At 36.1% G+C, this 27189-nt stretch overlaps 1 protein-coding gene across 3 annotated transcripts in view; it reads left to right on the top strand.

Annotated features, from left to right (window-relative positions):
• The window catches only part of nos1 (nitric oxide synthase 1 (neuronal)), a 130357-nt gene that overhangs the window by 102243 nt on the left and 925 nt on the right, over window positions 1-27189 (top strand). For all 3 annotated transcript variants that reach the window (XM_073951027.1, XM_005165053.6, NM_131660.1), the window contains 8 exon segments: window positions 1350-1543; window positions 5805-5974; window positions 11694-11904; window positions 14893-14980; window positions 17538-17659; window positions 19961-20109; window positions 20430-20624; window positions 20852-20970. In XM_073951027.1, the coding sequence (XP_073807128.1) occupies window positions 1350-1543; window positions 5805-5974; window positions 11694-11904; window positions 14893-14980; window positions 17538-17659; window positions 19961-20109; window positions 20430-20624; window positions 20852-20970 (1248 nt within the window).

Here is a 27189-nt window from a genome sequence, read left to right as displayed (position 1 = left end):
AAAAGTTGTTGGAAAAAGACCAGGGTCCCGTAATGCTAGTCAAAAGCCTAAATAAGTGAATAAGAAAAAAACGTGAATCACAAAATATGGAAAAACTGTCAATTTTAGGATATTTTTACAGTTTACATTACTGATTTTAATAATAAAAAATCTCTCCAATAACAATTTAAAACCCGAAAGATTAAATTAGCTGACAATAGCTCAAAATAATGTAAGATGATTAAAGGAACAGTATTTACTTAATACTTTTGGTGTTTTAAACCAATTTCAAATGATGTTTTATTGTATAGGACTCTATAGATAAGGTTTAGCGTAAAGTCGTCTTTTATTTGGTTGTGGTATTGGTGTCTATCATTATGCTTTAGTGTATTTTTTGTTTGTTTTTGGTATTGCTTTTGATAACTGAAGGTTTAATATGTTTATAATAACTGTAACTGTTAAAGGTATTAGCTCCTAGTAAATAAAAGTTATTAGTAACAAATAAATTTATGGTAACTAATATTCTTAACTTTTCTGATTTTGATTGTAATTCAATTAATTTGCACCTTTTGTAAAGCTGCTATGAAAGAATAAGTAATATGAACAGTGCTATACTAATAAACTTGAATTGAATAATGAATTAATATAAATTAGTTGTTTTATTTTGTTAGACCTCAGTAAGAATAGCCACTACATTGATAGTGGCTAATAGGAATCTAAATAAGCAATAAACAATGAAAAAAAAATACTTGTACTGTGGCTAAATGATTTTGTTACTTTTTTTTACTTTTGAAAAACTTCAATATACAGTTGAAATTTGAATTATTTGTTTTAGTTTTAATTATAATTATTATAATAATAATTTTTGTTTTCTTTTTTAAATATTTCCCAAATGATGTTTAACAGAGCAAGGAAATTTTCACAGTTTGTCTGATAATATTTTTTCTTCTAGAGAAAGTCTTATTGGTTTTATTTCGGCTGGAATCAAAGCAGGTTTTATTATTATTTTTTAAAAAAAAACATTTTAAGGTCAATATTATTAGCCCCTTTAAGCTATTTTCTTTTGATAGCTTACAAAAACAAACCATCGTTATACCATAGCTTGCCTAAAACCCTAACCTACAAAGTTAACCTAATAAACCTAGTTAAGCCTTTAAATGTCACTGTAAGCTGTATAAAAGTGTCTTGAAAAATATCTGGTAAAATATTATGTTTAGAAATGTGTTGAAAAAAAATCTTCTCTCCGATAAATAGAAATTAGGGAAAAAATAATCAGGGGGGCTAATAATTCAGGAGGCTATATATGTATATATATTTTGTAATCTGCACCTCTTTAACATTTCCATGTTTTCTGTCTTCCTGTCTATCAGCCGATTGACGATATTTGTGCGTCTTGATGCAAACAACCACGAGAGCCTAAAATACCTGCCTGGAGACCATTTAGGCGTTTTCCCTGGCAACAATGAAGATCTTGTTACCACTCTTATCGAGAAACTGGAGGATGCGCCGCCTGTCAATCAAATAGTGAAAGTGGAGTTCTTGGAGGAAAGAAACACAGCTCTAGGTAACTGTCAAAAACTTTTATATATTTCATTCCTCTTCTTATAAAAACATGCACATATCTGAAACCAATCCAAATTGAAGATTGTCTTTCAAAAATCTGCTTTGAAATCTTAATGGAAAAGACAGCATCGACATCAAATGAACGGAATGACAAACCAGATGAAATAAGAATAAGAAGAGAGATGTGATGCTTCTTATACTGTGTCCGTACAATATCTTCTTATACTATGTCCGGATAAGTCTGGCAAACCCTCTCAAACATTATTTTAAATTCACGGCTGTGAACACAGATGAGAGGTTTTCTCTGTATGCAATTTTCTGCCGAACAGTCTGTTCATCAGGTGTTCTGGTGTTCGTGATGAGCTAAAGATCAGGGTAACCTGGTCCACAGTGATGAACAGGTCACATTTACTGGAAACTGAGCTAGCATTCACTCATAACACTTACCAAAAATGACCATAATAACTGTAAGTATGAGACTTAACTACAGCAGTTTGAACTGTAGTTCTGTCGAATGACTAAAACTGTTATGAGTATGATGGTTAAAAACTGGACATCTCTACAGCAGAGATGTATTTGCAGTTGTAAAACATTGTTTTTGTGATTGCTTCATGTAATGTAATTTCCTAAGATATTCTAAAAAAAAAAAAAAATCAATACCTTATTAATGGATATACAATGAAGGCACAAGGCATAAGAGTTCAAACGCAAGAGCTGTGAAACAAGATAAATTGCATCATGTATTTTAAAAAAAATCCTCAACAGAGAACAAAAAGAATTAAATGGCTCAAATGGGTAGATGGACGCATGCCTCAAACATGATATTAAACCCTTATACACTAAAAAGCCACTCTTTTAAGTACACCTGTCCAACTGCGTGGCAGCAACTCCATGCATGTAGGCATGCAGACATGGTCAAGACGATCCGCTGCAGTTCATCACAAACAAATATGATTTAAGTGACTTTAAACCTAGAGTGGTTGTTGGTGCCAGACGGGCTTATTCGGGTTTACAGAGAAAGAGAAAAAGAGAAAATATCCAGTAAGCGCAGTTCTGTGGGCGCAAATGCTTAGTTGAGGTCAGAGGAGAATGGCCAGACTGGTTCCAGCTGATAAAAAAGCTACAGTAACTCAAATAACCACTCGTTACAACTGAGGTATGCAGAAGAGCATCTCTTAACACACAACACGTCCAACCTTGAAGTGGATGGGCTACAGCAGCAGAAGACCACACCTGGTGCCACTCCTGTCAGCTAAGAACAAGAAACTGAGGCTACAATTCGCACAGGCTCACCAATATTGGACAACAGAAGATTGGAAAAACGTTGCCTGGTCTGATGACTCAATTTCTACTGTGACATTGGGATGGAAGGGTCAGAATTTGGCATCAACAACATTAAAGCATGGACCCATCCTGCATTGTATTAATGGTTCAGACTGGTGGTGTAATGGTGTGGGTGATATTTTTTTGGCGCACGTTGGCACCATTAATATCAACCAAGCATCGTGTCAACCCCTGAGTATTGTTGCTGACCATGTCTGTCCCTTTATGACCACAGTGTACCCATCTTCTGATGTCTGCTTCCAGCAGGATAACACGCTATGTACAAGCGTAAATCATCTCAGACTGGTTTCTTGAACATGACAATGAGTTCACTGTACTCAAATGGCCTCCACAGTCACCAGTTCTCAATCCAGTAGAGCATCTTTGGGAGGTGGTGGAAAGGCAGATTCACATCATGGATGTGCAACTGACGAATCTGCAGCAACTGCGTGATGCTATCATGTCAAAATGGACCAAATTTTTGGAGGAATATTTTCAGTACCTTGTTAAATCTATGCCACCAAGGATTAAGGCTGTTCTGAAGGCAAAAAGGGGTCCAACCTGGTACTAGCATGGTGTACCTAATAAAGTGGCCAGTAAGTGTAGACGTGTGATTAAAAGCACATTATTTAACATCAAAAATGTTTTTAGTTCAGTCAGAATTAACAAAGGATCAAACAACAGCGTAGCAGCATCAAACAGTCTGTCTCTGTGGGTGAACATTTTGGTTGCCAAAATCAGTTTAATCCAAATATCTATAATAATTTACAGTGCAATTGCATTTGGATTGTGCCCTCATTTTAGTATTGATAAAGCAGTATTACATATATTTCTAGTGGTGCTGACAGGGAACGTACAGTGTTAAGTCAGTTTTAATGATAGGGCCGATTTTTCAGTCTCTTTTTAAAAAGGTTATCTCAAGTGAGATTTCTCACCTTTTCTTGTTGAGAAATATGTCAGGATGACTGAAAACCAGCCCGTGACCTTTTACCAAGGGAAAATGAGGTTGCTGCAGCTCTTTTTGCTTAACCTGACAATCAGCACAGATGTGGTTTCATCCAATCCTCCATTATTGGGCTAAAAAAAGAGTTATTTTAACAAAAGAAGACATATTTTAAGGGTACAGTTGACACAGAAATGAAAACAGTCATCAAGTATTCATGTTTAGGTCATACCATAGTAATAGAAAAGACATGGATTTCAAAACAAAAATAAAAAGCTTCATGAAAGCAGTCTAACAATAAACAAGATTAGATTTGAGAGTTAGAGCAGAGATTTTGAGCAACGTTAATGACTTAAACAGTTATATTGTCCTTATATAAACATATGCTATCGCTAAAACACAAATAGTACATACCTTTGACTTCATTTATTGACTATTTTATATTTTTGAAGCTTGATATGAATGCATGTCACCTGTTGATCATGCATGTGTGTCCTGATTTGCATTTTTTTGCACTTTTTTCAGTGTCTGTTTATCAGTTTTGAAGTGTTCAAGGTACTTTAAAGATGTCTAAAGCACCTTTTAAACCAAAAAATAACCAAGAAACTACTATAAAAAAATAACTACACTCACCGGTCACTTTATTAGGTACACCTTACAAGTACCGGACTGAACCGCCTTTTGTCTTCAGAACTGTCATTCATGGCATAGATTCAACAAGGAACTGGAATTATTCCTCAGAGATTTTGGTGCATATTGACATGATAGCATCACCCAATTGCTACAGATTTGTCGGCTGCACATCTATGATGTGAATAGCCCGTTCCACCAAATCCCAAAGGTGCTTATTGGATTGAGATCTGATGACTGTGGAGGCCATTTGAGTACAGTGAACTCATGGTCATGTTCAAGAAACCAGTCTGAGATCATTTACTCTTTATGACATGGTCCATTATCCTGCTGGAAATAGCCATCAGAAGATGGGTACACTGTACTCATAAAGCGATGGACATGGTCAGCAACAATACTCAGGTAGGCTGTGTGGTTGACAAGATGCTCAGTTGGTGCTAATGGGCCCAAAGTGTGCCAAAAAATATCCCCCACACCATTACACCACCACCACCAGCCTGAATATCCCAGTAGATGAGCAGTTTCTGAAATACTTAGACCAGCCCGTCTGGCACTAACACCCATGCCACATTCAAAGTCACTTAAATCACCTTTCTTCCCCATTCTAATGCTCGGTTTGAACTGCAACAGATTGTCTTGACCATGTCTACATCCCTAATTTAATTAAGTTGCTGCCATGTGATTGGCTGATTAGAAATTTGTGACAAGAAGCAGTTGGGCAGGTGTACCTAATAAAATGGCCAGTGCGTGTATATTCACTTCTAAAGTACAACAACATACAGGAACATTATTGTCAGCCACTTTAAATCCTCAAGCTCTTAAAAGTGGAGTAGAGTCTAAATACTGTAGCTCTCAATGTTTTTTATTAGGCATCTGCTTGAAAAAAAAATTCTGAAAGTGATTCAGCCAGTATCATTTCTCAGTGAAGTTTGTTACGTTCCCTACTTAAACAAACATCGTCATTCTAGACATCATAACATACATAAACGATGGCCAAAGTGCTCCAATTGATTTGCTTATTGACATAACGAAATCAGCTAAAATATACAGGGGGGTTAGTAATTCAGGAGGGATAATAATTCTTGTTTCAGCTAAACAGTACATAGCAAAACAAGAACACAGAAGGACATGAGTGTAAAATTAAGTAAACAATAACATTTATGACTTTTATGTATACGTCTTGATGGTTTATGTGCAATATCTGCATTGTTGGAATTTTTACTGTATAAATCCGACATAAAAATACTTCTGTTAAAGATTTACCCCAAACTTAAAAAATAACCAAACCCAAAATATAGCAAATAATTGTCGATTTCTTGCACAGAGCAATCATCATTAACAAATTTCACCTCCTTATCTTCTACAGGAGTGATAAGCAACTGGACAGATGAGAGTCGTATTCCACCGTGCACCATCTATCAGGCCTTCAAATACTTTCTGGACATAACCACCCCTCCTAGTCCTGTACTGTTGCAGCAGTTTGCTCCTCTAGCCACTAACGAGAAACAGAGAAAGAGACTAGAGGTGCTCAGCAAGGTAAGAAAAACAACAAACACCTGCACACGTGTATTTAGCCAATTAGAGTGAGACATTATTTGCATCAATACAAGCCGTTAACAATCTAAGACTCATTTTTCTACACCCTCACTGCACGTGTCTTTGGCTTTTCCGCTTCAAATCGGCAGTAATTTTCTCAGTTTGATAACTTATTAGCTCTGAAAATCAACCCCCTTCTTTCCGCTTCCTTTTTTTTTTCTGTGAATGTTTTGCTCTGTCGCACGAGCGTCAACACCAAGACACAGAAATATTTCTCTTTTCATTGCCTCCCACTGAAACGCTCTGTGCAATTTTTTGTAATGTTGCTAAAAGCGGTTACTTAGTTAGTGAGTCATTGTTTGTGGTTCAAATGATTCTGACGAAGGGATGGAGGGAACCAGGACATTGACAGATTGTAGCAGACGTTCTTTCAGCCGACTTCACGTCATGGAGGATGGTGACTTTCACAGTTGCTGCATCACAATTCACATACTTATGCTACACCCTAAAATATTTTTGAAAGAAAAATATATACTTTTGAGTGTGTAACAGAAGGGTATGCAAGCTTTGGAACATACTACTTCCCTGTCAATCATCCACACATCATCCTTACTGGAGAAGCAGCAGCAGGTTAATCTCCCATTCACGAGTCTTTCATGCAGAGAATTCTCCTCAGGTCTTTGGATAATCATGCATTCAGACGTTAATGTCCAAACACATATTTGCATATTTGTAGGTTCAGTATTGTTGTTGCAGATGAAATACAACACAGAAAACATAATTTGAATATTTTCAAGTGGTCTAGATATTAATTAAGTCTTTCAAACATCTTTACAGTAGCCTCTCTACTTGACGGTTGGTCGAGCGCGTCCACTATGTTTGTAGTATATTTACGATTTTCACGTGATTTTGTACCTCTAATCGAATTCACATCAAACACACAATGTACTGTGGGTAATATCAGCGATGAGAGTATGGACAGTTCTGCACGTAAAACTATCCGGGAACTTTTGGCATACTCTTTTTAACATACTACGTTTTGGGACATACTAATTCTATTTTCAAATACTATTTAGGACCAATAGTATGCTCCAGGTTCTCCAATTCGAAGTTCGAAGACATGTGGTATAGGTGAGTTGGGTAAGCTAAAATTGCCCGTATTGTATGGGTGTGTTCCCAGAGATGGGTTGCAGCTGGAAGGGCATCTGCTGCGTAAAACATATGCTGGATAAGTTGGCGGTTACTTCCGCTGTGGCGAACCCAGATTATTAAAGGGATTAAGGCGAAAAGAAAATGAATCAATGAATGTATAAATGTGAATGAGTGTGTATGGGTGTTACCCAGTGATGGGTTGCAGCTGGAAGGGCATCAGCTGCATAAAACATATGCTGGCGGTTCATTCTGCTGTGGCGACCCCAGGTTAATAAAGAAAGAAAATTAATAAATGTGTATGTATCATTTCTGTTTTACCATACAGTAGAATCCTGAATGTTTAGCATCATTTTAGCATCACACAGTCTTATTCTAGTATGCAGTTCCAAAAAAAAAATTTTAATTCATTGAAACTGTCTTAAATTTGTTTCCAAAATTTTTGCTGATTAAAAAATACGTTTGATCTTACATTGTGTTAATTCCATTTACACACTGCTTCCAAAACGTTTTTTTAACTCTTCCATAAAAATATATATAAAATGATAATGTATACAGTGATATTTTTTAATTAATTAATTTTTTTAGTAGTTAAATCTCAATTTGAAATATTATGAATGGAATATATAACAAACTGGAAAATATATAATTTTTATACAATAAATTGTATAATTTTTCTCAAAAGGCGAGTCTCTTTTGCAAGCTTAAATTGTCTCTAAAAAGAAAATAAAACATATTTCATAGTTTACATAAAAATATTTGTAAAACTTTACTGAAATGCCTAATATTTACATTTAAAAGACATTGTATCAGGTTAAATTTTTTATTTTATACATTTTTATACATTTTTACATATTTTATAAATTTTTTGCATCAAAAGAAAGAATTCTGAGAGATGTTTTCACAATTCAGAGACACTGAACACTGAACAAAGAGCAACTACAGTCTGTCTTACAAAATAAATGTTTAAATAGGGTGAAAAAAATATGGTTTGTGATTATATTTGATTATACCTGTTTTATTCAGTTTGCTTAAAGCAAAAAAAAAAAAACTAACCCCCTCTGTAAAGTTTAAAAATATATATATTTAGTGTCTCTATATTAAACAATACTTTTACTTTGTGTGAATGAATTGTGATACAGTCAATTCAGTGGATAGGGATGATTGGAAGGCCATGATGGGTAAGGGCTGATGGAGGGAATTTGGCCAGGACAACGGGGTTACGCCTCTACTTTTTACGGGAAGTGCCATGGAATTTTTTATGACCACAGAGAGTCAGGACCTCGATTCAACTTCTCATCTGAAAGACAGAATAGAGTCCCCTTTACTATTTTGGGGTTTTAGGACTCACACAGACCACAAGTTGGTTGCCTCCTGCTGGCCTCACTAACACCACTGCCAACAGCAACCTAGTTTTCCCATCCAGCTACTGACCAGACTCAGCCCTGCTTAGCTTCAGTAAGGAACCGGTCTTGGGCCTCAGGTTGATATGGCTGTGGCCAATTCAATACCCCCCCTTGCTGAATACAAGTGCTAATTTCATTACTAGTACCAATCAACCCACATTTTTACCTTTACAATTTCATCATATTGTTTAATTACAATCAATATGTTCAGCACTCACTCGTTTACAAGACAGTCAAGTCAGAATATTGATGTGAAAGTTCAGATTGTCAGCAACGATGAGGCCAATAATGCGATTTTTTTTTTTTTCTGTTCAAGTATAGGAGCCCAGCAGGCACACAACATCGTAAGACGTTAATATTAGGTTAGACTATTATTAAGTCATGATGTCAGATGACCAAAATTCAGTGTCTAGCCAGCGAAAAAGTGATTTTGACGGCCAATAACAACGTCAAATTACGTTGATATTTGGTTGATTTTAGGTTGTGATGGAAAGTTACCAAAATCCAATGTCTGATAGATGTCATAGTGGTAACATCCACACAACGTCAAGGTGTAACATGATTAGACGTTGATATTTGGTTGATTTTAGGTTAATTTTATGTTAGACATTGGACATTGACAATGGCTCTGACGTCAACTTTTTCATTTTCAAACAAAATGAAAAAGTTGTACAAAAATGTACAGTGCATCGCTGTACAGTATATTAAAGCCGCATTCAATTCATATTAATTAATTAATTAATTAATTAATTTATTTATTTATTTATTTATTTATTTATTTATTTATATAGCACTTTTTGCAATGTAGATTGTGTCAAAGCAGCTTAACATAGAAGTTCTAGTAAATTGAAACCATGTCAGGCATATGAAATCTTAATGTGATATTTAAGCGCTCGTTATGTGTAAAGTACAGATTTTGGTGCCTTTTATATACTCGACAGCTCTAACAAATCTCTGTCTTATAAAAAAAAAAAAAACGAACAGCCAAAATATTGTGCTAAATAACCTTTCATCTTCATTAAAATGCATGGGTTTGGATTGATGTGATGGGGAGTGCACGCTGACAGAATATCATCTTTAAAAAAGAGATCTGAAAGGAACCTTTTCAGCTTAACATAACTAATATTTACGCAAATCACACCACTGACAGTTTTTTTTTTATTATTGCTTATTTGTTTTCTCTTTTATTTGGTTGGGTGGGGGGATAATCTTTCATTTTAAATGTGTTTTATAGAAGTCTGTTATGCTCATTACGTTTATTTGATTGAAAACTGATTTAAAAAATACATGTTTTACCATATACAGTAAAATCCGTAATTTTCAGCATCATTATTCCAGCATCACATGGTGTTTTTCTAATATGCAGTGCTCGAAAATCTTTAATATACAAGACCTGTGATATATATATAAGCACTAATTTTGTGTAAAGTACAGATTTCGGTGCCTTTTATATACTTGACAGCTGTAGCAAATCTCAGTTTGTCTTATAAAATAAAAGAACAGCCAGAATATTGTGCTAAATAACCTTTCATATTCATAAAAATGCATGGGTTTGGATTGATTTGATGGGGAGTGCACACTGACAGAATTTCATCGTTAAAAAGGAGATCTGAAAAGAACCTTTTCATGCCAACATGACTAACACTTACGCAAATCACACCGCTGACAGTTTTTTGTTTGTTTATGTGTGTTTTCTCTTTTATTTGGTTGGGTGGGGATAATCTTCCACTTTACATGTATTTTTAATAGAAGTCTATTATGCTCACTGCGCTTATTTGATTAAAAACAGATTGTTTTTGTTATTATTTTTAAAATCACAGCTTTGAGTTTTACCATATACAGTAAAACCCTGAGTTTTCTGCATCATTATTCCAGCTCCACTCTGTGTTATTCTAATATGCAGTGCTCTAAAAACTGATATGCAAGCACTAATATTGTGTAGAGTCAGATTTCGGTACCTTTCATACACTTGACAGCTGTAGTCTTTGTCTTATAAAAAAAATAGAACAGCCAGAATATTGTGCTAAATAACCTTTCATCTTCATTAAAATGCATGGGTTTGGATTGATGTGATGTGGAGTGCATGCTGACAGAATTTTATCTTTAAAAAGCAGATCTGAAAAGAACCTTTTCAGCTTAACATGACTAATATTTACGCAAATCACACCACTGACAGATTTTTTATTATTGCTTATGTGTTTTCCCTTTTATTTGGTTGGGTGGGGGGATAATCTTTCATTTTAAGTGTATTTTATAGAAGCCTATTATGCTCATTACGTTTAATTGATTAAACTGATTTAAAAATATACATTTTTTTTAGATCACAGCTTTCCATGTACAGTAATGTGGGGATGGTATACAGTTTTAACCCAAAGAATGACCAGTCTGTCAGATAAAGAAGAGTCGGAGTCAGAGATTCAAATAAATAAACAAATTTAACTGAGGATAGTTTGCAGTTTCATCAGCAGAAGCCAGCTTCAACACTCGCAATGAGTTCCTAGGCCACTCAGTTCCACTCAAGATCTCCGTGACCTCTGACCTAGTTTGGTGGCTCCTGAAAATAGTTATAAAGAGACAGGCAAATGCACTGAACATTTTTATATTAAGCAATGTGTTAACTTTATTTAAATAATGAGAAACAGGATGATGAGAAATGGGTAAAAGTTAATCCATGCTGAAAGGGATTGGAAGTTATATATTTCCGAATCCTTCAGTAAAAACCCATAGTTTTCAGTATTATTACTCCAGCATCACACTGTGTTATTCTAATATGCAGTGCTCCAAAATATGTAATATACAAAAACTGTGATGTATAAGCACTCATTTTGTGTAAAGTACAGATTTCGGTGCCTTTCATATGCTTGACAGCTGTAGCAAATCTCCGTTTGTCTAATAAAAAAAGAACAGCCAGAATATTGTGCTAAATAACCTTTCATCTTCATATAAATGCATGGGTTTGGATTGATGTGATGGGGAGTGCACCACGAACCTTTTCAGCTTAACATGACTAATACTTTTACGCAAATTACAACGCTGACAGTCCACAACACAAGGTGCTTGCTGAATGTTTTGAAAGTCTGCCATTCACCGCCGTTTATGTGCCAAAGCAGGGCTATTGAGAACGTCATGTTGATGTTCTGGCCTTCATTTTTGTGTCTCCTCAGGGTTTGCAGGAGTACGAGGAATGGAAGTGGTACAATAATCCTACCATGGTGGAGGTGCTGGAGGAGTTTCCATCCCTCCAGATCCCCTCCACCCTACTCTTGACGCAGCTGCCTCTCCTACAGCCGCGCTACTACTCCATCAGCTCCTCTCCAGACCTCTATCCTGGAGAGATCCACCTCACTGTGGCCGTGGTGTCCTATCGACCAAGAGGTAAGAAATCGGAGGGTTTGGTTGAGAATTGCTTTTAATGGAAGTGTTTCTGCCACAGGATTACACAAAGAAACAGGTAATGGCAGTGTGTAGTTCACAATTAATTTTTTTCTTGTAATTCTAAAAACAACTGCTTGAGATACACTGTTAATGCTGTTACGTCCCGACCAGTCTAGGGTTGGTGGGAACAATAACAAGTGTAAAAAAATAAATAAAGAGAAACTCAAATACTCAATTTAGGGTTTTCCCCTTCTCCTGTCTCAACTCACAATAATCACAACGCTGATCAAGTAGTAACAATATTTATTTACTTAGAAAACAAAGATAGAAGCATCTCTTCGGAAGGGAATCCAGGCCAAAATAATAAACAAAAAGACAGCTAACTTGCGGGGAAATAATTCTAACTTACCTGCTCAAATAAAAGTACCCCAAATAAAATTACAGCAAGCTTCCCTTTCTCCCTTGCTACCACAAACCAGGAGAAAACGTTTTAAAGTAAATGGCGATTCCCAACCTACCGCTTCTGTTTCTCCAAAACTAATATATATAAATAGGTATTTAATCAGAAAAGCCAATAGATTCACATTTAACAGAGAGTCGTTTAAGAAAATAATTAGTAACAGAAATCAATCTATTCACACCAAGTCAACCAACAATTTGGGGCAGGAGATAGGAGACGCTCGGAACAACAGCAGCGACGACGACGGAGATTTGCGACCTGCACCGAGCAGAAAGATCTCCCCATTGTTCCTCTCCTCCAGCTTATATACGCTCCCACACGCAACACGGCTGGACCGCAATCAAGCGCAGCTCTAGAGGGAGGGGGAGAGAGAGAGAGAAAGCTGCGCATGCTCCACAGCGCACAACACAACATCAGCTCCAAATGCATAACAAAACACAAATCTGTATATATATAATATTTATATATATAAAATTAGCAAACAAATAATTAATACGTTCTATAACGTAACAATGCTTTGTATAAATTACACAGTATTTAACTGTAATATGAACTGTATTTTACTGTAGGACCGTTAAGTATGTTACTGTAGTTTAAAGTTGCATTGTAAAATTACGTTATGTTTTACTGTAAAAATATACATACAATTTTATAATTGCAAATACAGCAAGATAAATGGTCCTCCAAATGGAAAGTGTTTTTGCTGTAATTTACAGTAAGTTACTATAAACTGCTTAGAGTGAGTTACCGTAGATTCTAAAAGAAATTGACAAGTGTAATTTTTCAATTTCAAAATGTAGGTTTGGATTTGCACAAAATATGTCAGAAGTCTAAAGATTATTGCTCACATTTCAGATATATTTCTAACTGAGATAAGTGTTTTGATAAGAAATTGTGAGATTGCAATGTGGTAAATGCACACGGCCTGACTTTCTATTATAAAATTGCTATATATATATATATATATATATATATATATATATATATATATATATATATATATATATATATATATATATATATATATATATATATGCACTAACTGTAGGCGAGCAATCTGAGACTTAGGCAGCCCAAAATAGAGAGAGTTACAATAGTCTAACCTGGAGGTATAAGCTCATGTATGGCAATTTCTAGAGAATGTAATGTGAGGGAGGACTTAATTTTATAGAGAAGGCGAAATTGGTAAAAGCTATTTCCAACCACATTTGAAATATGTTTATTCAATGTTAAGTTCTGATTTAATGTTATGCCTAATGTCATGTACCTGAGGTGATCAGAATTCCTCCAAGTTGGCAATAAGTGTAATGAGAATTTGAGAACGAGATATCTTTAGTTTGCAAAGTATAGCAGCTTAGTGGATCTGAACACAATTTGAGATGTTTTTGAGAACTTTTTTGAAACTAAAGGCATAAAATTACTGAAATGTATATTATAAATAAGAATAAATAGAAATTATATATATATATATATATATATATATATATATATATATATATATATATATATATATATATATATATATATATATATATATATTTTTATATATATATATATATATATATATATATATATATATATATATATATATATATATGGAGAGATTTTTTTTCCCAGAAGTCAAGTTTTAATTTTATATATTATAAAAAGTCGATATCTTTTTTCCCAGAAGGCAAGTCTGCTTTGCAAGTCTGAGTTCGCTCTAAAAAAATACTTCATCGTTTACCTAGCAAGAAAAATTTTAGAAAGATTACTAAAATGCCTAATATTTACATATGTATTTATTCTTCTGTTTCCCAGTATGCAGAGATGCACTGATTGAGATGTTCTAAATAAAGTATGCAGTCTTTGATGGAAACTAATCCTCACCGATGGTCACCGGAGACACATTTAGTAATAATAATGTGTCTCAGCTGATCACTTTAACACCAGATGTTCGAGCAGGTGTAACCATTGCCTGATGTTATGCTTAACAAATTCAACCCGCTTCACAATGTTTGCAGTGCTTCTCTATCAAACTGCGAGTGTCACACTAAACAGCCTCTCACTTTCAACACTTAGCATGACATACAGCCTGAAAACTCCAATTTTCCCGACAGCGCTACGGGATGAATAATTGGGTGCTTAATAAGAGACTATGAACTTAATTAGCAATTCGACTGAAGTGCCTAATGAACTATGAATAATCGGTATTGTCAGAGAAGAAAGCGAGTTTAATTTTGACTGTTCATCTAATAGCGGCTCATTTATTTTAAAGATAGGGATTGCATTAAAGCTAAAATGATCAGATCTGCTCACTTGCTGATAAGCCTTTTTACTTAACACGCGTGAAAGAGAAATCGTAATTTAATCTCTCTTCCGCATTTTAAATTCATTGTAAACATGTAATTATGTGCATAATGGCCTAATTGGCGGGTAAAATATAGCAATTTTAGTCCATTTGATGTCAGCCTGCTGCAGTTTTTCGGTTGTCAGGTTGTGTGTCAGAGGTTTTGATGTTAAAAGATTGTGTGTTCTATTCTGGTTAGATGGAGAAGGGCCTATTCATCATGGAGTTTGTTCCTCGTGGCTCAACAGCTTGGATGAAGGCGATACAGTGCCGTGCTTTGTCAGAGGGTAAAGCGCAAATGCACTTCTCAAATTTAGGCTAGCACCCATCTATGGGGATTTACAGCTACCTATCTTAAAATAGTAACAGTTCTTGAACCCAGTGAGCTACAAACAAAAACTAGGTATCATTGGAAAGAAGACACTTTGATCCATTTATATACATTCAACGGCCACTTTATTAGGTACACCAGTCCAACTGCTTGTTTACGCAAATTTCTAATAAGCCAATCGCATGATTGTAACTCAATGCATTTAGGCATAAAGACATAGTCAAGACAAACTTCTGCAGTTCAGAGTGGCAAAGAAAGCTTATTTAATTGACTTTGAATGTGGCATGGTTGTTGGTGCCAGAAGGACTGGTCTGAGTATTTCGGAAACTGCTGATCTACTGGGATTTTCACACACAACATCTTTAGGGTTCACAGAGAATGGTCTGAAAAAGATATAAAATATCCAGTGAGTGACAGTTCTGTGGGCACAAATGCCTTCTTGATGTCAAAGGAGAATGGCCAGATTGGGTCGAGCTGATAGAAAGGCAACAGTAATTCTAATAACCACTCTTTACAACCGAGATATGCAGAAGAGCATCTCTGAACACACAACACAATGAACCTTGAGGCAGATGGGCTACAGCAGCAGAAGACCACACACGGTGCTACTCCTGTCAGCTAAGAACAGAAAACTGAGGCTACAATTTGCACAGGCTCACCAAAAATGGACAATAGAAGATTGGAAAACTTTGCCTGGTCTGATGAGTTTCCATTTCTGCTGCAACATTCGGATGGTTGAGTCAGAATTTGGCATCAACAACATGATACAACTGCTTTGTATCAACGGTTCAGGCTGGTGGTGGTGGTGTAATATGTGGGGGATATTTTCTTGGGCCCATTAGTACCAATTGTGCATCGTGTCAACGACACATCCTACCGGAGTATTGATGCTGACCATGTCCATCCCTTTATGACCACAGTGTACCCATATTCTGATGGCTACTTCCAGCAAGATAACGCTCCATGTCATAAAGCGTGAATCATCTCAGACTGGTTTCTTGAACATGACAATGAGTTCACTGTACTCAATTGGCCTCCACAGTCATCAGATCTCAATCCAATAGAGCAGCTTTGGGATGTGGTGGAACGGGAGGTTCGCATAATGGATGGGCAGCTGACGAATCTGCAGTAAATACGTGATACTATCATGTCAATATAGACCAAAATCTCTGAGGACTATTTCCAGTACCTTGTTGAATCTATGCCACAAAGGATTAAGACAGTTATGAAGGCAAAGGGAAGTCCAACCCGGTACTAGTAAGGTGTACCTAATAAAGTGGCTGGTGAGTGTGTGTGTCAGTTTAATGCTAAAAAGATTAAAATGTTATACAGTACAAGCTAAAGTAATGAGTAAGAATAATTGTACTGTTCAATATTTGCATTTTTTAAATACAAACACAGGACAACATTTTTGTAATTACCTAGAAAAAAAGTGCCTTTTAAGCAAAGTGTCTTTTGAGTTTATTTATTAATTAGATGAGTATAGTATGCAAAATAAGTTTTCTGAGACTATATCAGTGTCCTTCTCTCCCTCACCGTCAGAGGCACTTTCTCAAAATCGACCTTCCCGAACTAAAACTGTAACAGCATTACAAACATAATTTGGTCTAGAGCACAGGTGTCAAACTCAGTTCCAAAAGGGCCGCAGCTCTGCACAGTTTAGTTCCAACCCTAATTAAACACACCTGATTAAACTAATTAAGTCCTTCAGGCTTGTTTGAAACCTACAGGTAAGTGTGTTGGAGCAGGGTTGGAACTAAACTGTGCAGGGCTTCGGCCCTCCAGGAATTGAGTTTGACACCCCTGGTCTAGATTCACAGTTTAAGTATCTTTGTAAAGAAGACACTTTGGACTTTACTATTCGTCATCTAGAGCAGTGTTTCTCAACCTTGTTCCTGGAGGCCCACCAGCACTGCATGTTTTGGATGTCTCCTTTGTCTGTCACACCCATTACAGGTCTTGCAGTCTCTGCTAATGAGATGATGATCGGAATCAGGTGTGTTTGGATAAGGAGACATGGCAAAAAGTGCAGAACTGGTGGTCTTCCAGGAACAGGGTTAAGAAACACTGATAGTTTATTATGCTCAAAACGAGGAAAAAAAATGTATAGATGCTTAAGTGATCCAATGGCACCGCACTGAGAATGTTATTATTTCATAAACAAATACATGAAATTAGTCCTGGAGCAATGCAGAAAAGTAAAAGGTCAAAAGCCACACATCTCCTCGATTTGTTTTGAATTTGATGAGGATATCAGATACTAGAGAGCATTTAGTGTATTTCTGTTTTTATTGATGCATATTAGTCAAAGAGTTTTACGGAATCAAATCACCATACATCAATTGCTCCAATCTATCAGCAGTTGAATATCTAAATGAATTGAATCAAACAGTAAAATGATATATTCTCTCATCAAAAACAATATTTAAGGCGGAACACAAATAAAAAATATATACAATAAGGTAAATACACTTCTCAAATTTGTCCACTGAGGTTTGGGTTTTGTGTTTTAGGGCTCCATCCTTCCGTATGCCAAAAGACAGCCAGGTTCCTTGCATTCTGATTGGTCCTGGCACTGGAATCGCTCCATTCAGAGCCTTCTGGCAACAGAGACAGTACGATGTCGAAAATAAAGGTAGGGTTTGATTGCTTCCAGATCTGAGCCATTTCAGTTAACTGTTCTGAGAAAGATTTATTTGTCAAGGATATAAAATGATTTTTTTTAAACTAAATACATTTGCTTGTTTATCTGTTTATGGAATGTTATTTTCCATAATAGTTAGAAATTATTGATAAAGGAAAGTATCAATGACATAAAATTGTATTAATTTACTTTTTTTCTCAGTAGGCAAAATGTTGTATTTGTTTACTTGTGCAATCTTTTATTTAAAATAATGTAACTATTTATTTATTTAGTGTATTTTTATTGTTTTTCGCTACACTTTTGTAGTATAAAAGTAAGTAACATGTTATATTTGTTTAATAATGCAATGTTTTTTCATTAATATTATTTATTTATTTAGTGTATCTTTGTTATTTTCACCCTTTTGTAGTATAAAGTAATTTTTGGTGTATTTTTAGGCACACTTTTGTTGTATAAAAGCAAGCAAAATGTTATATTTGTTTAATAATTCAATGTTTTTTTCATTAATATGATTTATTTATTTATTTAGTGTATTTCTGTTATATTTTGCACACTGTTGAAGTATAAAAGTAAGAAAAAGATTATGTTTGTTAAAAAAATGCAATGTTTTCTTTTCATTAATATTATTTGTTTTGATGTATTTTTATTTTTGTCACACTTTTGTAGCATGAAAGCAAGCAAAAAATATTATATTGGTTTATTAACGCAATATTTTTTTCATTATATATTTATTTATTTAGTGTATTTTTGTTATTTTTTGCCACACTTCTGTAGTATAAAGTAAAATGGGTTATTTGTTTATTAATGCAATGTTTTATATTAATTATTGTTAATTGTTTTTTCTTCAGTTAATTTTTGTTATTTTTTTGCCACACTTTTGTAGTATAAAAGTAAGTAACATGTTATTTTCCTGTACCAATGCTATTTTTTTCATTAATATGATTCATTTATTTATTTATTTAGGGTATTTTTTGTTGTATAAAGTAAGCAACATGTTATATTTGTTTAATAATACAATGTTTTCTTTTTATTAATAATAATTATTTATTTATTTATTTAATGTATTTTTTGCCACACCTTTGTAGGATAAAAATAAGCTAAATGTTGTATTTGTTTATTAATGCAATGTTTTTTATTAATATTTATTGTTTATTTATTTAGTGTATTTTAGTTATTTTTTTGCCACACTTTTGTTGTATAAAATTAAGCAAAATATTATGTTTGTTTAATAATGCAATGTTTGTTTGTTTTTTCATTAATATGAATTATATATATAATTAATCTAATTATAATTTTATTATAATTAATCTTTTTTGTGTATTTTGGCCACACTTTTGTTGTATAAAAGTAAGCTAACTGTTATATTTGTTTATTAATGCAATGTTTTCTTTTCAATAATATAATTTTTTTGTGTATTTTTTTTGTGTTGACTTTTATTGTATAAAAATAAGCTAAATGTTATATTTTTTTATTAATGCAATGTTTTATATTAATTAATATTAATTATTTATTTATTTAGTGTATAAAAAAGTAAGCTAAATATTATATTTGTTTAATAATGCTATATTTACTTTTAAATAATGTGAATTATTTATTTATTTAGTGCATTTTTGTTATTAGTTATTTTGTTATTATTAGTTGTTTTGTTATTATTTATAGCTTAAAAATAAGCTAAATGTTGTATTTGTTTATTAAAGCAATTTTTAATTATTAATTAATTAATTAAATTAATTAATTAATTATTAATTTATTTAGTCTATTTTTGTTATTTTTGCCACACTTTTGTTTTATAAAATTAAGCAAAATGTTGTATTTGTTTAACAATGCAGTGTTATCTTTTTAGTAGTATTTTTTATTTATTTATTTAGTGCACTTTTGTTATTTTTGCCACCCTTTTGTTGTATAAAATTAAGCAAAATGTTATATTTGTTTAATAATGCAATGATTTTTTTAATTGATGTTATTTTTTATTTATTATTTCTTTAATGTATTTTTGCCACGTTTGTAGTATAAAAGTAAGCAAAATGTTATGTTTGTTTATTAATATAATTTAACATAAGTTGTCAACAAAATGCAGCTTATTAAATGTATTAATGTACATCGACATTAACATAAGTAAATTAAATGTACTTTTCAAAATTTATGAAGTTGTATATTTATATTACAATTATATTATATTTTCTGATTAATTCTTTATTGCACAACTGAATATATTGTATATATAATGTGAATATATTTGCACAGACATACCTTGTCAATTTGCATTAAAACATGACAACTTATTTCAATCAGGAATCAAGGCTTGCCCCATGATCTTGGTGTTTGGTTGTCGGCAGTCCCAGATTGACCACATTTACAAGGAACAGACCATCCAAGCCAAGAACAAGGAAGTGTTTAAAGAGCTTTACACGGCATACTCTAGAGAGCCCGGAAGACCAAAGGTTAGGACTTTATTAATTGTTAGATTTTTTAATTTAAATGTATACATGTATTACTAAGAAGAAAATAGAGAAAATGTCAGACAGGTGGGCCTTCAAAAAAAATGTATCTGAAAATGAATTAGGAAGTGAAAAAAGTCTTAGATTGTGAACCCTGTAAGAATAAGAAATTTGTCGTTGCACCATGTGCTTTATACTCTTTTATCCTTTTTGTCATCTAAATAACAGAATTTTTGTAATAAACATTTAACAACTTTCTTTCAGTGTTTGTTATAAATGTCTAATGGCTTGTTTGGTGTTTTTTTTTTTTTTTTCTCTCTCAGAAATATGTCCAGGATGTGCTCCGCGAGCAGCTATCTGAAACTGTGTACAAATGTCTAAGAGAAGAAGGAGGACACATCTATGTCTGTGGGGACGTCACCATGGCCGGAGACGTCCTGAAAACTGTCCAGCAGATCTTTAAACTGCACGGCAACATGTCTCTGGAAGATGCGGGTTTCTATATCAGCAAACTACGGGTTAGATTATAGTATTTTTAACTTAATACTGGAGTCAGTGCTGCTGTTTGGCCATTTATTTAAAGATGTTGATAGGTATTATTCTTTTTTTTTCTTTTTTTTACACTTTAAGAGTTTCTTTTATTTTTGTTGAACAAAAAAAAAAGATATTTTGAAGAATGTTGACAACACCATAATACACCGTAGAATGCAAGGTCATTTGAAAAGCTATTTTTTTCTCAATGCAGGATGAGAATCGATACCATGAGGACATTTTTGGTGTAACCCTGCGCACTTACGAGGTCACCAACCGTCTGAGGTCAGAATCCATTGCGTACATCGAGGAGAGCAAGAAAGATATAGATGAGTAAGTCCTGTCCTCCTCTATCCTTGACCTACCATGAGTGATTTTTGTTCGTATGAAGGGCAGTGTTTAGGGTCACACTTTTAGCACGGTACAGAATATATGTTCGCTAAAAACAGCACACTATCTGTAATTCAGGGGAGTGACACCAACAACAGAAGGTAGGATCCAAATGCAGGTTTATTCACAGTCAGGCAAGCAGTGGTCAATACGGGTGCAAACAGGTGTGTGAGGACAATTTAGAATCATAGTCAAAATAACAAGCAAGAGGTCGGAAGGCAGGCGGCAGACAAGGATAACTAAATAAACAAGGCTAGGTTCAAGACGCAGGAAAACAAGACAAGGCAAACGCGTTGTAATGCTACTTTACAGTGAACAAGACTCGGCAAACTGAAGGGGTGAATGTGTGGCTTAAATAGTGTGTGTTAATCAGTCTCTGACAATCCTCAGGTGGTGTGAATGTAATCAGTCTAGATGAGGAAGCATGTGTGAGTGTTACCCGAGTGCATGTATGACTATGTAGTCCAGAAATGGCAGATTTGTAGTCCATAGTTATTGTAGGTGCGATCTTATGGGAAATGATCGCTGGTAATCGTGACACTATCCAATAAATATGAAAAAAAACTACAAGTAAAATCACAACTGAATACAATGTAGTAAAGAAACTATTGAACAGTTCAGGGATCTAACAGCAATTTTCAGGTACAGAATCTGAATAATACAATTAAATAAAAGGGCTCATTCTCACAGAACATGTCTTTGCTTTTTAAAAAAGCGAGACGGGATGGTTTAAAAAAATACCTGGTAATTTCATTTTGAATGTTGCATGACAAAAATTGGCATAGTATGCAACAAAAAAGACTGGACAAATATTAAATACAAATTAGGAAAGATCAAGTCAGAAGGAATCTCCTGCATGTCAGGGAGGTGAGTTGCGGATGTTTGATCTTACTAAAGCAACCCTTCAGCCAATGTTAGTTGTTTGTTTGAGGTTAGGATTTAACAGGTGTAATAAAGAGCAAGCAAGGCAGACGTTAGAGACAGATCTAAGTGCAGATTATTATGGTTTTCATAGATTATTAGTTTTATTAACATAAATTAGATTCACTGTATTTCCGATAAGATTTCATTTACGATTTTGATTTAAAAGTTAGATTGAAAAAAATTGTACTGTGTAGATACTGTATATTGGATTATTGCTGCGCACTTACACTAACTGGCCACTTTATTAGGTAAAGTTCACTATTACTAAGTTGGACCAACTTTTGCCTTCTGAAAAGCCTTAATCCTTTTTGGCATAGATTTAACAAGATAGTGGAAATAATTCTCAGAGATTTTGGTTCATATTGACATGAGAGCATCACGCAGTTGCTGCAGATTTGTCAGCTGCACATCCATGATGCGAATCTCCAGTTCCACCACATCCCAAAGCTGCTCTATTAGATTGATATCTGGTGACTGTGGATGCCATTTGAGTACCATGAACTCATTGTCATGTTCAAGAAACCAGTCTGAGATGGCACGTTAATCTGCCGAAAGTAGCCATCTAAAGATGGGTACACTGTGGTCATAAAGGGATGGACATGGTCAGCGACAATATTCAGGTGTGCCAAGAGTATTGGAAGCCAAAGTGTGCCAAGACAATATCCCCCACATCATTACACAACCACCACCAGCCTGAATCAGTGATACAAGGCAGGATGGATCCATTCTTTCATGTTGTTGATGCCAAATTCTGACCTTACTATCTGAATGTTGCAGCAAAAATTTAAACTCATCTGACCAGGAAAACTTTTTCCAATCTTCTATTGTCCAATTTTGGTGAGCCTGTGCGAATTGTAGCCTCAGTTTTCTGTTCTAAGTTGACAGGAGTGGCACCCGGTGTGGTCTTCTGCTGCTGTAGCCCATCTGCCTCAAGGTTGGACGATGGTTGTGCATGAAAATCCCAGTAGATCAGCATTTTCCGAAATACTTAGACCAGCCCAATTGGCACCAACAACCATGCCACGGTCACTTTTGTCACCGGAAGTCACTCAAGTCACCTTTCTTCCCCATTCTGATGCTGAACTGCACCATGTCTTGCATGCCTAAATGCATAAAGATGCTGCCATGTGGTTAACACGCAGTCAGATATTTCGCCGAACAGATCTGCCACTTTTGGCGCTCATAAACAATCATAAAGCCCTCGTGCTGCAGGAATGAGGAGGTCTGCTGAAGGCGCGCAGCTGTCGTGCAGTGAGAGGTTTGCGTCTTTAATAAATGACGGCAGTTTGCGTTCACTGAACAGTAAGAATTATTAATAAATCCATATGAAACAGTGCCTTAAAAGCCACGTCTCGCTTTCAGTTTCGGGCTTTGGTGCGTTTTCACTCACACACAAGCGTACCGCGCCAAAACCCAAGTGAACCGGGCTCAGGCACACCTCTTCCGACCGGGCCAGGGCCGGCCAAGTAAACCGTGCTTAAGCCTGATTCAGCGCACTCACACTTCTCAAACGATCCGGGAAACGGGCCTGGTCACGGTACGGATGGCATTGTGTGAGTAGGCCCTTAGTCTTCGTCAAGCCATTGGTTAGAGTCAGTCAGGCTTGTTGGTTTGATGTACTTCACACGTTGTCTCTCGTCAGGTTAGCATTGTGTCAAGTTGACCCATTTCAGCTTGTAGAATTATCGTTCGCCATCAGCTGAAGAGAGCACTCTGACTGACTATTCAGCAACAAATCAGAGCCAAAAAACAAAAAACTGACGTAATTGTAATGTTTAGTACTCGGTTTCCTCTGCGTTGTGTGTAGTAGAGATGAGATTTGACACCCAATCACGCCTCAAACAGATCACTTTATTCTGGCAAACACAATGAAAACACAGTGATCAGTCCCAGACAGTCCAACATGTCGTCCACGACCACTCTCTTAGCTGGAGCGAAAAATAATGAAGTAAACACAACACATGAGTTGGGAAAAACAGTAAATATTAAATAATGTACCTGGCAAACACAATGAAAACACAGTGATCAGTCCCAGACAGTACAACATGTCGTCCTGCAATGACTGGTTCATACCAGTGATCATAAAATCAAAAAGAAAAGATACATTGTGAATAATTAAAACAAAAAGATCAACAAAAATATACACTTTACAGGAGCACTCACTGACCACGACCACTCTCTTAGCTGGCGCGAATAATAATGACCCGTCCGGAACCAGTTAACAACATGCCACCAGCCAATAAACAGAGAGGAGGGTCATTTAGAATTAAAGGGCCATGTACATAAAAGAAAAGCAAGTGGAAGCACTTTTACAACCTGTTACATAATCAAATAAAAAAAGTCAAGAACAAACATCTATTTTAATCAGCCTCCTCCATTCGGACTCTTTACTTTTACTCTTTACTTTACTCCTTTACTTTGGTAGGAAGTGGCAAACTCACTCCACTGAACAGACACATGCACTGATAGGGTTCAACCTGTGCAGTGTTCATGCCCTTTTTTTTCTTGAATAAAAAGTGCCCTTCCATGTTCGCAATCTTGTCCCCCCACATCCCCACCCCCTCACCCCACACTAGTTGTTTAGTGTCAGCTTGATGTGTCCCAAGCCCTAAGATAAAGACTAAAAATCCAAATTTGCTGTCAAAATGAAGTCTGTAGGAGGGCCTTAGATGACAGTAGATACAGCCTCAGTGAACGCCAGCAGGAAACACAGAGATGAGAAGAGGCTGCAGAGTAACAGGATTAGTGTGAGGAGAGCGCCTGTGCTTCTGTGTTTGCGCTCTCACAGATAAGAGCTTGTTCATAACACACTCGCCATGAGAGCGACAAGTGCTTTAACCATAGCACACCATAAACTGGCCGGCGCTCCTGTGAGAGGTGTCACTTCTTTTTCGTGTTTTATGATGGCAGTCCTTGTGCTGGAGGACGAGAGGTTCTTTGCAGGCTGGAAATATTGAGTAAATAAATATATTGCGGTGTAAATATTGTCATGAAAGGTACACTTATGATGAAATGTGAGTGTTATTCAATTTGCAAAGTATGAAAGGTTGGTATTTTTGAGCTGTTGATTGCTTGGTATTTAATGGATGTGAAATGCAGATTAATTAATCAAATTCATCATAATTACAGCCCACATATGTTTATGTGGAATGCAAAAACCGCATGAAATACAGAACTGTTCAAAAAGTTTTGAAAAATCCTTTTAGGTTTGGCAAAGCTGCATTTATTTGATTGGAAATAGAGTACAAATGTTAACCTATTATTATGATTATACAGTATATGATATAAAATCATTTGAATATATTGAAAAAAGTAATTTATTTCTGTAATGCAAAGCTGAATCTGCAGCATCTTTATAAATCATATCATTCATTTATTCATTTTCCTTCAGCTAAGTCCATTTGTTTATCAGGGGTCGTCGCCAGGGAATAAAACTGTAACGGAGGGTCTGACACAGAGGGATCCATTTGCAGTATATTTATTAAACATCAGGCCCGTGCAGAGACCATCTAAAGGGCATGTGCAGGATAAATTTTTTGAAGAGCGGGGGGGCGGGGTTGGGGGAGGGGGGGTTGTTGCGCGCATACTGGAGCGGTGTTGTCGCGCGCGTTCTGATCAGCTGTGTTGTCGCGCGCGTACTCAAGAGCGGTGTTGTCGTGCGCGTACCCAAGAACTCAAGAGCGGTGTTGTCGCGCGCCTACTGAAGAGCGGGACCGAGGGTGTGCCGCGTCGCGGGGGCACTTTTGATAATTTTGGAAGGGCACTTTCTATACAAGACCAAAAAGGGCATGTGCACTGCACAGGTTGAGCCCTATGTGTGCACGTGCCTGTTAAACATAGTTTAATAACAAATAGCACACTGATGTTAAGCGTGTGCGAACTCGCATAAAACACAGTTGTAGTTAGTCGAAGGGCTGGCGGCAGGTAAGTATTCAGGCATGGGTCAAAGGCAGCCGGCGAGGATCAAAGTCAGGATGCAGACTAGAGTTCAGGGCAGGCGGCAGGCAAGACAGAGTCGAGAAACAGTCCAAAATAGTCAACGGGAAAGCAGGCAAGGATTCAGGAAACGCTCAGTAGTGTTAGCCGGGGCAGAACAAGGCTTCGCACTAAGCTGGAGTGAGTGTGTGGCTTATATAGGTGAGTGGGGGTCGTTAGGGGGATGAGGAACAGGTGTGTGTGCTTATCAGTTTAAGTAGATGATGTAATGTCAAGAAGTCCGGTGGTGATGACCTCTGCTGGCCAGAGAGGGGAATGACTGGGACCGAGTCGGTGACAGAAACCAACTTATTCAAATCAGTTCACCTTTGTTTGTATATTGCTTTTACAATGTGAATTGAGTCAAAGCAGCTTTACATAGAAGATGGTAAACTGAAACAGTGTAGTTCAGTTTTCAGAGTTTAAGCTCAGCTCAGTTTAGCTCAGTTCAGTGTGGTTAATAATTACTACTGAGAGTCCAAACACTAAAGAGCAAATCCAACGATGCGTAGCTCTACATATCCCGAACCATGCAAGCCAGTGGTGACAGCAGCGAGGAAAAAACCCAAAAGTTGAGCATGACCACTTCTCCTCTGGCCAAACGTCTTGTGCAGAGCTGCAGTCTAGGCGCTGGAGAATGCTGGACCTCAGTGAAGACTCATCTGTCTCTGAAGCTTCATAGGAATCAGTCACATGCTCTCCGCTCCTCCATGACCAACACAGCAGCTGCTCAGGATACGGCTTGGTCCAGGATTATGGAACCTTGGGATCATCTCGTTGCCGGTTTTGGATCGAATCAGTGGTGCTGCAACTTATCTAGCATATTTTTTACACAGCAGATGCCCTTCCAGCTGCAATCTAGTACTGAAAAACATCCATACACACTCATTCACACACATACACTATGGCCAATTTCATTCATTCACTTTCGTTTCTGCTTAGTCCCTTTATTAATCAAGGGTCGCCACAGCGGAATGAACCGCCAACTTATCCAGCATATGTTTTATGCAATGGATGCCTTTTCAGCAGCATCCCATCACTGGGAAACGTCCATACACACTCATTCACTCACATACACTGTGGCCAATTTAGCTTATTCGATTCACCTATAGCGCATGTCTTTGGACTGTGGGGGAAACTGGAGCACCCGAAGGAAACCCTACGCGAACACAGGCAGAACATGCAAACTCCACACAGAAATGCCAACTGACCCAGCCGAGGCTTGAACTTGCGACCTTCTTGCTGTGAGGCATCAGCGCTACC

Source organism: Danio rerio, chromosome 5, assembly GCF_049306965.1.
Source record: "Danio rerio strain Tuebingen ecotype United States chromosome 5, GRCz12tu, whole genome shotgun sequence".
Taxonomy (NCBI): Eukaryota; Metazoa; Chordata; class Actinopteri; order Cypriniformes; family Danionidae; genus Danio; species Danio rerio.
The sequence above is the reverse complement of the archived record's forward strand: the minus strand, read 5'-3'. Positions and strand labels throughout refer to the sequence as shown.